The sequence below is a fragment of the Euprymna scolopes genome, chromosome 9 (assembly GCF_053919585.1).
Source record: "Euprymna scolopes isolate OS-2025 chromosome 9, ASM5391958v1, whole genome shotgun sequence".
NCBI lineage: Eukaryota > Metazoa > Mollusca > Cephalopoda > Sepiida > Sepiolidae > Euprymna > Euprymna scolopes.
Genome location: NC_136490.1, coordinates 150,891,572 through 150,906,671, shown reverse-complemented (window position 1 = coordinate 150,906,671; position 15,100 = coordinate 150,891,572). Strand labels below are relative to the sequence as shown.

The window sequence follows — 15,100 nt, the reverse complement described above, 5'->3', positions numbered from 1 at the left end:
TACCAAGTCTAGCAGTTCGAGGAAAGAAATGATTAGAGAAGAAAGTTTTGGCATCTACAGACCTCAGTAGTAAGAAGGGAGATTTTGCTGCTTATCAGGTCAGTCAGGAGTATTTAAGTCAAAGGGGGCACAAGTGTTATGGGTTCATCAGTGCACATTTCATTAAAATATTTGTAAAATAAGCACTAGAATGCAACATTGCAGTAACTGGATAGGACTTGGAGCTTGGCTGATTGTGTGGGATCTATTAGATTGGAGACTCTTTTTTTGACCTTGTCTAAGTAGGAGAAACTAGTAGTAAATGAACCAGTCCATATGTGACAACACTATTTCATACAACTTTGAGAATATTATATATTGATACTGCTGCTTTAGTATCATAAGACTAATTGAGAGTTGGAGAAAGTGACAACGAAAAACTTATTTTCATGAATAAATGTTTATTTGCGTTAATTATTTTATTTAAAAGAAAATAATTAAAATATGAATTGTCTCGTATTTTTGGATTATTCAGATTACTGTTTTATCTCATCTCTGACCTACCCGTGTTGTAGTGGTTAAAGTACTTGGTAAAATTCAGTTATAAGTTACACTCTTCCGAAGGTTGAAGGTTCAATCCTAAGTGCGGGTAACACTAAAAATATAATTGCAAATTACTTAAGACTTCTACCCAGTCATGGCTAACGGAACAAGAGCATGCTACTACCCTGGATTAAATAAAGAATTTTGTTTGAAATTTCATCAGATTCTCAAGGTCAACAGAAAGATTCCAGAATTTTACAAGATGCACCTGAAGAAAGTTACAAATTACATTGACCGAAACATTGTGAAAATAATAATCAAGAAGGCAGCAGTAGCTCGAATAATCTAAATAATACAAATTATCAATCTTCATCTAAAAAAATTTAGGAATATGAATTATCTCCCCTTGAATCATGTGAGCAACCATGAATCAGAATTTTTCTTTTGTTTTTGCTGTTGCATATGAAGAGAAGGGGTGCTATTTATGGAAATGTTTCCATTTTCCTTGAGGACAAGTTGAAATCTAGTCATCAGTACTTGTTTCATAAAATAACTATTAATCCTGCTAGATTGTGAACAAAGTCTGGGGAAAATTTTTAGATAATTGAGGAAAATAATTGTAAATTGAAGACATTTTGAGCCCTGTAGGAACACAAAGCAGATTTCTAACCTCTATGTACCTTGATCAGATCATATGTTGCATTTCAAGTCATTTTGTGACATCATGTGCTCCCTCTTGCTCAACAACAATCATCAACCCGACACTGTTTGTGTGTGTGTGTGTGTGCGTGCGTGCGTGCCGTGGTTTCCTGCTCTTTTGTTTTCTCTTCTCTTTATTTTTCGTTCTGGTTGTGTCATCTTTCACATTCGCGACTGCCAAGGGCAAGTACTGCTTCACAAATACAAAAAACAAGCTCAAGAGAAACGAAACTTCAACACTTTAGTTGTATTTTGTGTGTGTGTGTGTGTGTGTGTGTGTGTGATATCATCAATCTTTTAAACGCTAACGTCTACATCCTAGTTTTTGTCAAGATTGTGTACATTAGTTAGTTGATCAATTCATCTACTCCAAGCCGCAATCTGTCACAAACTCAAGACTGTCCATAAATTGTCTCTATCATAAATTATTGCAAAAATCATTCTTAAAACTATCCATCAACTAACTCTAATTATATTGACCTTTATGTCAAATCTTTTGTCCCAGTCACTGGCACAACTTGATTAACTATCCTATTTCAGATGGTTTTTATGTTTCTTGATGATCCACTTCCTCCCCATTGTTTTTCTACTCTTTGCTATAATTTTATTCTGCTTATCAGCTTATTTCCTACTTTTTGTTATAGTTTTTCCTCTTTTTTGTCCATTCCTAATATTTTTTTTTTTTTTTTATGCGTGTGGGAGTGTACATAGTATCACAATATAACTTCATGTAAAATGTTGAGAAACTGATGCAATTTTTTATGGTCATTAAATATTTGACAAACAAAAAAAAAACTTTAAAATATACTTTGCAGCTTAGTAGGAGATGCCTTTTTCTCTTCTCTCCAGCCCCTTTCCCACAGAAGAGACGTTGCGAGCCTGTCTCTGTTTTATTATTTTTATGGCAAGTGCTCATCCTCGCTCCACTCTATGGTACTCCCCCCCTCACCAAACTTTCACGAAAAAAACTTGTCTAGCTGAAACCACTATCAATAATTTTTCCCACTCTTTATCTGTGCCTAAACCTAAATGTAGATTCCATGAACAAAGCTTCTTTCTTAGAACTGCACACCTGTGGAACTCTTTCAATTGCCTGCTTTCCAGCGGACTACAATCTGGTAGTCTTCAAATTTAACGTAAACAAGTTCTTGATGAGCCGTCCCCTTAAGTAATCCAATTTACCAAATTTCCACTACTAATGATTACTATATTATCCCATTGACCACTGTACACTTATTAACCCTTATCCTCGAGTGGCCCCTGGCCTTGATAATGGTGACTCCTTTGTAAAAATATATATATATATATATATTATTTTATTTTTTATTTTATTTTTTTTCTCTAGAGCATGCTGGTCATTCTCATGTGACTTTTGCTGTTGTGGAAAAAAATTCTGACAGTGGTTACGTACTGAAACCTCTCAAGCAGAAACAATGTGTTGGCGGCTTGTGTTATTTACTACAGGAAATTTATGGTATCGAAAACAAAAACCTTGAAAGATCAAAGGTAAGGGTTTACAAACATGAAATATTTTCTGCTTTTATTTTTATCTTTTTTAAATTAACTTTTCCAGAATTATTCATTGCAGTTTTCTAATGTGGTATGCGATAATTTAAAAAATACTTTTTTCACTTTTGTTCACCTCCAACAAGAAAAGGTGCTACTGTGATAGAAGTCAGATTCATGGGACACTCTAAGTGGAGAATTGGGCAGCAAGATGTTTAAATTTTTGCATGTTGATATAGATGGCTGACATAGCGATATGGAACAAGGAGAAAGAAGTTAGTGTCCCCGATGGTGCTGAGTTAAGCAGAGCTAAGAGGAAAAAAGGTCGCAAAATATTAAGGTCCTATGAAGGACATGAAATGAAATTGGAATCTTAGGAAGATTGCCATCATTCCAGTAATTATAGAAGCAACCGGACTCGGGAAGAAGAATTTTAAAAATTATCTGGCAAATATGTCCAGTGAACCAAGTGCAAAAGAGATACAAATAATTGCACTTAAATGGTCGGTTAGAATCTTAAAAAGATCTCTTGGTTGGAATGTCTGAGATAGCAGGTGAATGTCTAGCATCTGGTAGGATGCCCTATCACCAGCTAGAACAAAATAAGAAAATTGGAAGGGGGGATTCTAAAGGCAAAGTAAGAAGTTATTAGGGTAGCATCTAGGGGTCTCTCCAGTCAAGGGGTAAGATTTTGCTGCTAATCAGGTGGGTTGGAGGTATTTCTGTTGAGGAGGTATAAGTATAGTAGTTTCCTATAATTTAATGACAAAACTATGATGGTATCAGTTTGATAAAAATCGGTGATGACGACATACAATTAGTCAGAAAGGATGGTATCTGGAATAAGTTTCCTTCTTGCTAATGAGCTCCCTAGTGTCTGGAGAGATAAATTTGAAATCCAGACTCTACAGATATAAGTGGAATTTCCATAAAAAGTTTCTAAGAACTTTTAAAGAGAAATGCTGTTCCAAACAAAATGGTAGTATAAATCCAAAAAAGCTTTAAATTGTAAAAGCTTGCAGATGAAGATGGAGAGTTCTTGTGTGAAGACAAAAAGTTATGTGAAGGAATTCCAAGAGATTCAGTATATTTTATGGAGTGATTCTGCTTTTAGTAGCAGAGTTTGGTTCCATCTGATTGGTCAGTTTTTATCACCCATGTTTGTAAATATGACCATCAAATATTTTGTAACTATACCCTTCTAGTTATACCAAAAATATTGCAACATATAACCATGGGACTGCTTCACTGCAAGTTACACCATGGTCCTCTTCAAATCCAGTGTCAGCAAATACTTGTCATAAGCTGTCCTCATAAGTCATCATTTTGTCTATTTTCAATCCAATATTTTTTATCATTCAACTGACAATTAAGCCATCTTATTGTTATCCTTAAGTGGCTTTTAGCTTTAATAAGTGGTGAGTCTTTAATAAAAAAAAAAATTGTCAGTTGAATCATTAACCCTTTACTGCCAGAAGGGAATGGGGATAAAGGGGGGGGGGATCACCAAAACATGTTGAACCATGCATATATCTGTACTTTGAAAACCGGTTGGGCTGATAAGCCATAAGAGTAAAAAACATATTTCCTATATAATTGCTTTTTTTTTTCTTGAAAGAAAGTACAATTTTGCAATAAAGTTTTAAATGATGAGCAATTTGTTACAAATGTTAAGTCTTGAATGTTTGCTCACTTGATTGACGATGTCAAAATTATTTTCTTTCCATTTCCTATTTGTTTTTGTTTTTTCTATTTTTCCTATTTTTGAGGGGTTTTTTTTTTTCTGTTTTCTATTTTTTTGTTTTTTGTTGTTTTTTTCCCCCCATTTGATTTTTTGTTTGTTTTTTCTATTTGTTTTTATTTTTCCTATTTGTAGCTTGATGCTGATGATGAAATCGAAGATACTGGCTCTGAGTGTGTGATTTGTATGTCAGACATGCGTGACACCTTAATCCTTCCATGCCGTCACTTATGTCTGTGCAACAATTGCGCTGAGTCATTGCGTTACCAAGCCAGTAACTGTCCTATCTGCCGTGCACCTTTCAGGGCGCTTTTGCAAATTAGGGCTATGCGTAGAAAACAAGTTCCTTCCAACCTCACTCAGGTAATTATCGAATTGGAATTGCTTTTGTATCATAAAAAGGTAACATGCCCGTGCATTATGATCGGATATTTTTTTTAAAAATGTGTTTTAAATAAAAACTTTATAATGTAATTACGTGTCATCTTGAAATTAGTAAAAATTGTCTAAAATTATGAAAAATGATCAAATAGAAATATAACTCAGAGTAGAAAAAAAATAAAATTTATCAAATTATACAATTTTATCAGTTTCTTCCATTGTGGCAAATTCTGTATGACAGACTGACTTATCTCCCTTGATTTCAGTTAACTTCCACAATTTCTTATTAGAAAATGGCAGATTGAGAATATACAACAATAACCATGGTTTTTGTAAAAAGTATTTTAGCTTTTATAACTTTTAAATTTTTTCCTAATTTCGACATAAACAGCAGTGTATAATAGTGCTTTTAGTTAAAATGCATTTTTTTTTTATATCCAATTATAATGCGCAAACACCAAAAGAAACTTTTGATTTATATAATTGTAATATACACACAATGACGTGGTGACTCTATACTAAATATAGTCTAATGCTACAAGAATCGCATGCATTCTGATTAGCTACCTTGTCAACCACTCTGCTTTCACGTTGTGTTAATGATTTGCAGAACTTTGATTTTCATACAACTATATAGCTATGTCAGGAATTGAGGGTACAAAAGTTATGTGGGGTGGTAATCCAGTCTTTGGCATTAATACTTTGTCACATTCATTTGAGTTTACAGCTGAAAATGAAATCTATATATATAAAAGGCAAAATGTGTGTGTGTTTGCATGTCTCACAAAAACTTTCGACACGGGTCATGGATTTTCGACGCATAGGTATCGAACCTTCGCCTGACAAATATCGAAAAATTGGCTAAAAGCATTAATTCCTTCACCCTAAAATCATCAGTTTTGTACAGGGAGGGTGTAGCAAAAACCGTCCTCTCATGACAAGTTCGCTTCTATGCATGCGCAAATGACGTCTGAACATGATTTAGTTTAAATATTTAAAAAAAAACGAGCCAATTTCATCAACGTCGTCTTAGCTCACTTGATTAGAGGTTGGCGTCATTATCTAAAGGTTGTAAGTTCGAATTGTGGTGTGAAGTGTCTTTTTTTTTCTTCTTTTTTTTTCGATTTTAATATTGAAACAGGGTTATTTAAGCCATTTTTCATGTTCTATGTTTTTTTTTTTTGGTTTTTATTTTTCAGCTTTTTTAAAGAAATTTTAACGTTCGTTTTCGGGGGGAGGGGCGTCCATCACATTCGCGTTTTCTTTTTGTTTTTGTTTTTCCAATTTTTACATTTAACATCGTTTGTTTGCCTTACGTTTTTTTTTTTTTTTTTTTTTTTTTTTCGATTTTTTTTAAAGTTTTAACATTTATTTTATATAAAATATTTAATAATTTACTATTTAATATTTAAAAATATTTAATTCACTTATTCTTATGCTTTGATTAACCCCCACCCGAGAGCACACACACCTCTAAATACCCGTGCAACGCCGGGTACCCCCCGCTAGTGTTGAATAAAAATTGAAATTTGTCTTGTTTTTTTTATAAAATATATAATTTATTCATTAAAATCCATTATACTTCTCACTGTGTACAGGCCTCTAGTAACTGTGTATGTGAGTAGCGAAATCAGCTTGCAAACTGAAACAAATGGATCACCACAGATAAAAAAAAAAGGAATTCAACTATACGCTGCTACTTCTCTCTCGGCAAGTGTATGCAGTTACGTCAAAGGACTTTGAGAGTTTTAACTTTTAACTTGTTGTACTCTTGAAAGCAAATAGTAATGATAACTGAGAACACACAGAATCCCAGCTCTCGGTTTATTTGCTTCTTTGTGATGATGAATTTTTTTTTTCTTCACCAGCAAAAGAAAACAGTTTGTTCTTAGTAGTAGTAGTTTGTTTCAATTTAATTCATTAATTACGATCTGTCAAAAAGCACACTCAAAATTACATTGCCAATGACAAAATACATGCAAAAAACATTAGCTGCATGGTACCCCACCCCTTCCCAAAAATATCTGAGCAAAAAATTTTACTCATCTTATTGATTTCTTTTGGATTGCCAAAAGCACCTATTTTGCATAATCATGCATGTTTGACAGTTACATCAAAATCAGACAATTCTAGGTTTGATCTCATGTGCAACCACTTTTTTTTTTTCAACAGGCGCATGCCAATCGTGGTCGCTTATCCTTCTATCCGTCTACACTGTCACCACAACTCTCTCACCTCTGGGCCACCCCATTATTGTATGAAAGAGAAGGGGAGGAGGATTGACAATTTCTTTCTCTTGATTAGAGTCAGTGTCTCTTTAAAGACGATTTCACACAACAAAAAAGATTTCTGGCCATATATCATCAGTCATGTTTTGTCAAAGATTACATTAAATGGCGTCTCTGCCTTGCTTATGAATTTCAAAACTTTATAATCTGGATTTGTCTTCACACATCTTTCATTTTATATTTACTTGCCTCCTCATTAGATAAGTCGTAGAACAAGGGAAGGAAAGACACAATGTCAAGCTTTCACACATATCTGATGGTTGGGCTTTTGCGTGTCCATAGGCTCACCTCTGCATTCTATCAAGGCTATATTTGTCTGTCAGTTATCAGCTCATCTCGATCCCTATCTCGTTAGCTCTAAAACTGTCCATGCATCTTCAACCACTCTCAACTGTCAGCTAATTTACGTTGCGATCTCAAACCCCCCACCCCAGCTAACTGGAAGCTGCCTTTCCCGCTCTGAGCATCTTATTCCCCCCCCCTCCCGACAAGTGTCGTTGATTCTCTTTGTTATCCGAGATTTCTATTATTTGTCAAATCTAAAAGCTTGATCTAAAAATATCTACAAGTTCATTATTTGTCTTTTCCTCTTTGTTCATTGTTAGTCATTTTCTATTTGTCTTTTATCCCCTCCTCCTCTCTCAGCACTTAGTGACCTGGACCATCTTCTTAGTATCACAATAACATGATTGATATTTATTGATTTTTAAATTACCAGTAAAATTAAAATCTATGGATATCCCCCCCCACACACACACACACAAACAAGTGTATTTTTACATATGCACATACTACACAAGTTTTTATGGTAATATAAAAATTTAAAAAAGCAACTCTATAACTAAATATTTAGATTTTAAAAGAATCAGAATCTGTAATTGTATTAGAATCGTGAATTTAGAAGAGAATTGGTAATTGCATAAGAATTGGAAAATATTGGAATTGTTTCATCACTAATTAAAAACCCATATTTTGAATTTTTTAAATTACAAAATCCAAAAATTTATATTTGCTTTTACATAATATATTTATTTCTTTTTCTTACATGTAGGTCACCAATTATCAAGGCCCAGAGGCCACCCAAGGATAAGGGTTAATGAGTATACATTAGACCTTGTGATTTTAGCGTAGTAAACATTAGTGGGAATTTTGTAACTTGGATTACTTAGAGGGACGGTTCAATAAGAACTTGTTCACGTTGGACTTGAAGACAATCAGATTGTAGTCAGCTGGAAAGCAGGCAAACGGAATAGTTCCACAGGCGAGCAGTTCTAAGAAAGAAACCCTGTTCATGGAATCTGTTTGGGTGTAGGCACAGATAAAGAGTGTGGGAAATTATTGATAGTGGTTCTGGCTAGACGAGTGTTTTTCGTGAAAGTCTGGCGAGGGGGGACCATAGAAAATAACAATAAAGCAGGGACAGGCTTGCTACGTTTCTTCTGTGGGGAAAGAGGTTGCAGGGAAGAGAAAAGGGCATCCCCCACTAAGCTACGAAGTCTATTTTGAACTCAAGACAGGATAAGCTGCTTCTAGCAGCACTTTCCCAGATGTGGCAACAGTTCTCCATCATTGGCCGAACCTGGCTTTTATATAGATAGAGAATGGCATCAGGAGTGAGATATCTACTGGAGCGGTAGGATCCCACCATTTTTCCAGCGAATTTGGCAATGAATTTGATATACGTGTTCCATTTCAGATTGGGAGTAAAGGTCAAGCCCAGAAACTTATCAAAACATGAAGCCTCCCCAAGACGAGAGCCATTATTTCGATTGATGGCAGCTGGGCAACTGAGCGTTGATGATGTAAAGATAGAAGCTTGGTTTTAGGTGTATTAAAAGTAACCAGCCACTTTTTCCCCAATGTACCACGTGCTCAAAATCAGAGGAGAGTGTCAGAGAACTTGGTGGTTTACGGTCTTCGAAGTGCTACCATAGATGATAGTGTCGTCAGCATAAATGTTTACGAATGATCTAAGGATGTGGTCTGGAAGATCATTGATGTAGATCAGGAAGAGAGTTGGACCCAGGATGGACCCCTGAGGGACTCCAGCATTAATACTGAGAGCCTCTGATTTCTGCCCATCAACCACTACTCTTAAGAACCTATCAGAGAGAAATGATTTAATAGTTGAGAAGACATTTCCAGCTATACCATGACTTAGAAACAAATTTCCTAGAAACAATTTGTAACATATCTAAAAATGAAAAGTTTTTAATGATAATACATATGCAAATATACTAATAATTTTTCATTTTTGTTTTGACATGGTTAATTTTTACTCAGATGTCTTGTATGTTGATGTATACAACAAGAGACTTTGTTCCTATGGTCATATTGAAAGAATGGGTAAGATTGGTTGAGTTTGCAAATGTAGAGTTGAGATAGCAGGGTCGGTTGACAGTTGAAAATCAAGGAAATCTTGGAAGGAAATGACAAGACAAATAATTAAAACCTGGCCATAGATAGGGTAGTTTGAAAGTCAATTTTTAAAAAACTATCAAACACATGCCAGTAGCAGTACTCTTCAACCATAAAAACGGTGTGGATCAGCACCGATTTGAAAGATATTCTACTAAAATAATCATATTTTAAAAACCATAAGTCTTCAAAGTATGACTATTTGGTTCAGAATTGGTTATTCTTGGACATATATGAATAAATAAACGATAATCTATATATGTTTTAAGCAAGTTAAGTGTAGAACAGCCGTCCTGTTGTAAAGCTTGAATCTTGTCTCTCCATCTGGCAGCCACCTTGAGCCCAGTGAACATTCTGAGCATTTGTGCTCTTTTTCATCTGAAACCATGGACCAGTTTTATGAGAACACCACAATCAAAGACATCACTATCATTTAAAAATTGTATATGTTGGGTGACTTGGCTCAACAGTTATTTTCGTGTCAGTGAGTTATGTTCCCTATTACGACCTCTACATAACCAACACATTTTTTGCCACCAAGTTGCATTATTGAGTATCCTCATTGGCAACATCTGGATTTTATTATCACACACACATGCTCACTTAACTGCATTCTCACCACGTGTAGCTACTTCAGTGTTGACTTTGACACAACTAGTAGTAGGTTCAAGTGATAAGCCCACCTCCTGAAAATGCCTTACCCTGACCAGACCACTAATCTTGAGTGACAAGCCTTCCCTTAAAAAACTCCATGAACCCTAAGTTTGAGTGGCAAGCTTCCCAACAAAACCCCCCTTAAAACTACTCATAATCATCTAAAAAGAAAGCAGACCTTCCCCTAAAACATGATTTATCTCCTATAGGCAAAAAATGGTTAGCTGCTGTAAAATGTTAGTTGCCTCAAAAAAGCAACATGCTACATAATAAACTGACTTATTAAATGACACCTTTGGATATTGTGTTTGAGGTTGGGGAGAACAGAAGCTTATATCGGAGGAACTATGCACTTGAGGTGGGTATTCCTGCCCCGCCATTTTACTAAGATTTGTATAAGTGTGTTGCACCCAATGTCTCTATTGACATGCTACCTGATGCATTTTGTTCTTTGTGGACGCGTGACATTGTTTTTTTATCTCCTATATAATATTTTGATTGCAGAAATTCCCCTCTGGACCAAAGTACTGTAGGTTTGCAACAATAGATGCCACATACAAATGTATTACGTCTAGACTATTAGCCACTATCTTATGTGACTTTAGAGCGCCATTATAAACACATTTAGTTGTTATAATGAAATCCAACATTACATCCTAGGAGCAACATCATCACGATCACAACCATCTTTAGAGGAAGTAGTTCTTATTTTTCCCGCTAAATAACAAGCCCTCCTACCACCCCTACCCATCACCGAGAGAAATTCTGCACTTTCGACAGATTTGGAGTTTCACCTTTATTAACTGGATCTATACTCATAGATACAGCATGATCTTTCCATTTACAAATTCAAAAATAATAAATTCTCCCTTCTCACATTCCACCAAATTTTATTGGCTGACTGTTGACAATTCGTTGATTCTAGAATTCAAATCTTATTACAAAAACAAATGCTTCAGAAATTTTCAAATATGGCGTCACTTATTAAATATTGTTTTTCAACACATCGGTACATGCTGATAATCAATTATTTCATACTTTTGTTTTTATAACCGACAAATCTTTTTTGTTTTAAATACGATTTACTAAAATTCTTTCTTTATCTTGCGCTAAATAAAAAAAGTGAAACGGATTAAGCGATTAATATAGTCAAGACCTGGATTTTGACGAACCAAAAACTGGCAGTTTATTTACTTAAAAAATCTTATGTATGATTTGGAAGCCTTTGAACTGTCTTTCTGACTATTTGACTGAAATTCTTTCTTTTTACGCTAAATTAAAAAGTAAATACAAGGGATTAAGCAAATAATATAGCCAAGACACAAATTTTGCCGAAAACTTACAGTGACCTATATTGCTTGACTCTAACATTTAATCATAACCAAAAATTGAGTTCATATACTTCAAAATCTCCTTATGAGTGATTTTGAAGCCTTTAAACTAGCTATTCCAGACTATTTGCAAAGTGTGTGTGTGTTTGGTCATGGGTGTGTGTTGGTGTGTGTGTCGGTGTGATACAAATTAATCTAATACTTGCATCAACCAGACTCAGCCACTGCAACGCATGGCTGGGCAGGTACAGCTAGTATGAAATATTGTCATTATTTACAAGTTTTGAACTGTTGTCATTCTTCTTCTGCTTGTCAAGTTCACAATATTTTATTGGTACTGCTCTCTAGCCTCCTTCAGGTGCTTTTTCTCAGAGTTGGTAACTTTCTAAAAATTTCAAACTAAACCAGCGATATCAGTTATAGTGTCATACTAAACTTGTTCTTTTCAGCTGTTAATATAATTGAGGTATTAAAATACAATTGGTCCAAATTTTTATTTATTTATTTATTTTATTTATTTTTTATTTATTTACTTTTTTTGAAGGGTGGCGGTGAGGAAGATAATTTTGTGAGTCAAGAAGGAGTTCCTCCTGGTTATGAAGCTGTATCATTGCTTGAAGCACTCAATGGTCCTTATCAAAATACGTCTGTGCCAAGTCCAATGCAAATGTCACATGAAGGTCAGTCATTGACTGCTTACACTGATAAAATTATTTTATTTCCTTTTGCAACTAACATTGACAATGTTCAAAAATAATCTTTTAATATCATTGTCTATTTTTCTTTTTCAACTTTTGTGTTTCTAGTTTTCATGCTTTTAATAGTGAAGATTTTCTTTCACGTAAAGTTTGTGTTGAATTTCAAAATTACGTTTTTATTGTACACACAATAAATTGAAATTAGTTTTTAAATATTCCTAGAGATTAAAAAATGTATAGAAAGCCTAATTTTAAATATTTTCAATTTTGGATTAATTTTAGATTATTAGGATTACTGTTTTCATCTTGAGTATTAGTCCCACAACATTTCAGACCTTCAAGTGTGACCTGTCAAACTTGGGAATCTTTCTGTCAAACTCCAGAATTGGCATGAAAATTAAGAGCAGAACCCTTTAATACACAGAGGTAACATACCCTTTTTTCAGTCACTCATGACCGGGTATAAATCTTATTTAATTTGCAGTTTTATTCTTCATATCACCCATACTGAGCTCACTCCAAGAGAGTTCACTTACAACATAGTACTTTATTCTCGTTACCCTATGGGTCCTTGCAAAATTCTGTGAAGATGCTCAAGTTTAACAGAAATATTCCCAAGTTTGATAAGATACACCTGAGAAGGTTGGCGCTTACATCGAATGAAATGTTGTGAAAATAACATTCAAGATGAGAATAGACTAAAAAATCTAAATTACCAATCCTCATCTCAAAAATTTAGAACTGATTTTTTTTTCTTTTTTCAAGTAATAAATAAATAAATAAAAATTTATTTATTTTGCTACAATAAATAAATTTAATTTATTTTGCTACAATAAATTTAATTTATTTTGCTAAAATAGATAAAATTTATTTTGCTACAATAAATAAATGCAATATTTCAGTATATTCTAACATTTGTTTATAACTTGTCATCTTTTAATCTAATCATGATTGAAAAATGCATCATAAAGAAACTTCAAGGTGAGTCATAATCATTTGTTTCCAAATTTTCGACATCATACCAACTCAGCCCTGCTTTGATTTGAACAAGATCAGCACGTCAAAAAAACAACATGCTATACCATTAAATAACTTGTTAATAAGTGACACTTGGATATTGTAGAGAACAGAAGTTTGGAGGATCTGTGCACTTAAAAAAGGATGGGAGAAGTTTCTGTCCCTCTCTCTTGCATCTCACTAAGATTTGCTTGAGGATGTTACACCGAATGTCTCTATTGAAATGCTGATGCATTTCATTCTTTGTGACTGTTTTGGATGAGCTGTTGTTGTTCACAAATTTTGGACAGTTGTCATTGTTCTTCTGGTTGTTCACAATATATATTGACTATGCCACTTTCTGGCCGCCTTCAAGTGCCTATTTTTAGAGTTGGTAACTTTCTAGAAATTTCAAACTAAACATTTTATTTGATCGACTCGGGGTAGACAACTCTCATTCCCTGTTTCATACCATTTAAATATGTGGTATTAGTTATTCTAGAGTAATATGTACCAAGATTATCGCTTTATCTCCTCAAGGTTGTGAGTTCAGTCCTTAGAGAAAGAATTTATGAATAAATTAATTGATACTTTAAAAAAAATAAAAAGCATTGGACAAAAAATAAAATCTGTCTACATCAACCAAGGTTCAGGTTGAAATTCTTTAACAGTTACTGATTATAATAAATGTACCTTGAAGAGGGTCAAATAGTAGAACAGTAAGAATGTATCAGTTTTGCCGAAAACTTATGAATTAAACAGTTTTTTCCAGTCATAAGTTTTATTTCTATATGAATAGATATGAAATCTTTGAAATATTTCCATATCTGTGCATAAATAAAACTGATCTGATTATTCTTAAATCACTTTTAACTGAAATGTCATTAAAATAGTTTTAAACTAAATTATCACTGAACTAATTTTTAAACTTAAATGTCACTGAACTGTTTTTTTTTTTTTTTTTTAACCGGGGTGTCACTGAACTGTTTTTTTGTTTTTTTTTAACCGGGGTGTCACTGAACTGTTTTTTTTTTTTTTTTTTTTTTTTAACCGGAGTGTCACTGAACTGTTTTTTTTTTTTAAACCGGAGTGTCACTGAACTGTTTTTTTTTTTTTTTTTTTTTTTTTTTTAAACTGGAGTGTCACTGAACTGTTTTTTTTAACCGGAGTGTCACTGAACTATGCACATTGATTGAAAATCTAATTTGCATAAAATATTTTTAAATTCTCTTTTAATAAATTGTTTAATGTAATAAATAGTAATAAATAGTTTTATGTAAAAAAATTTCAATTAAATTTTTTTGTTTGAGAAAGAAATCAAAACTTTATTTTAGTTTTGGAATATTATTAATGTAGTCAATAAATTGTTAGGGTTTTTTAACATAAATTGTTTTATATGAGCCCCCACCCCTATCTAAATGTTGAATAGACGTTAGCCATGTTAGTTTAACTTAATCCATTTGGGCCATTTTCATTTATATTTTGTGGATTAGCATTTTATTTTTAAAATACCTTTAATAAACAATGATTAAAAAACGACTCCTCTTACTTGCATTTTCAGATCACAAAATATGAATGGTCGAAGGTTGTCCTATTTGTTAAATTAGCATTTCAAACAGATTACTATCTCCCCAGACAGTAAACATATTTTGCAAATCTACATTTGTTTGTAATCTGAAAATGTGTGATAATTGATAGTATTCTAAAGAATTAGAAAATTTACTAATCAATCTTCATTATAATTATATCTGCCCATATATCTATATAAATAAAAATGTAAAAATTATGTTTGTTTGTAATCGATAATCAAAAATACTACTGAACTGATTGCCTCAACATTTTGCGATAGTGTTTTTATCTAATCTA

General features: G+C 33.4%; 1 protein-coding gene across 15 annotated transcripts in view; it reads left to right on the top strand.

Annotated features, from left to right (window-relative positions):
* LOC145284913 (E3 ubiquitin ligase Rnf157-like) overlaps positions 1-15,100 on the top strand; it is a 156,232-nt gene that overhangs the window by 66,922 nt on the left and 74,210 nt on the right. For all 15 annotated transcript variants that reach the window (XM_080134001.1, XM_080134006.1, XM_080134004.1 and 12 more), the window contains exons 7-9: positions 2,567-2,727; positions 4,604-4,831; positions 12,085-12,220. In XM_080134001.1, coding sequence (XP_079990127.1) covers positions 2,567-2,727; positions 4,604-4,831; positions 12,085-12,220 — 525 coding nt within the window. The remainder of the gene's footprint in view (positions 1-2,566; positions 2,728-4,603; positions 4,832-12,084; positions 12,221-15,100) is intronic.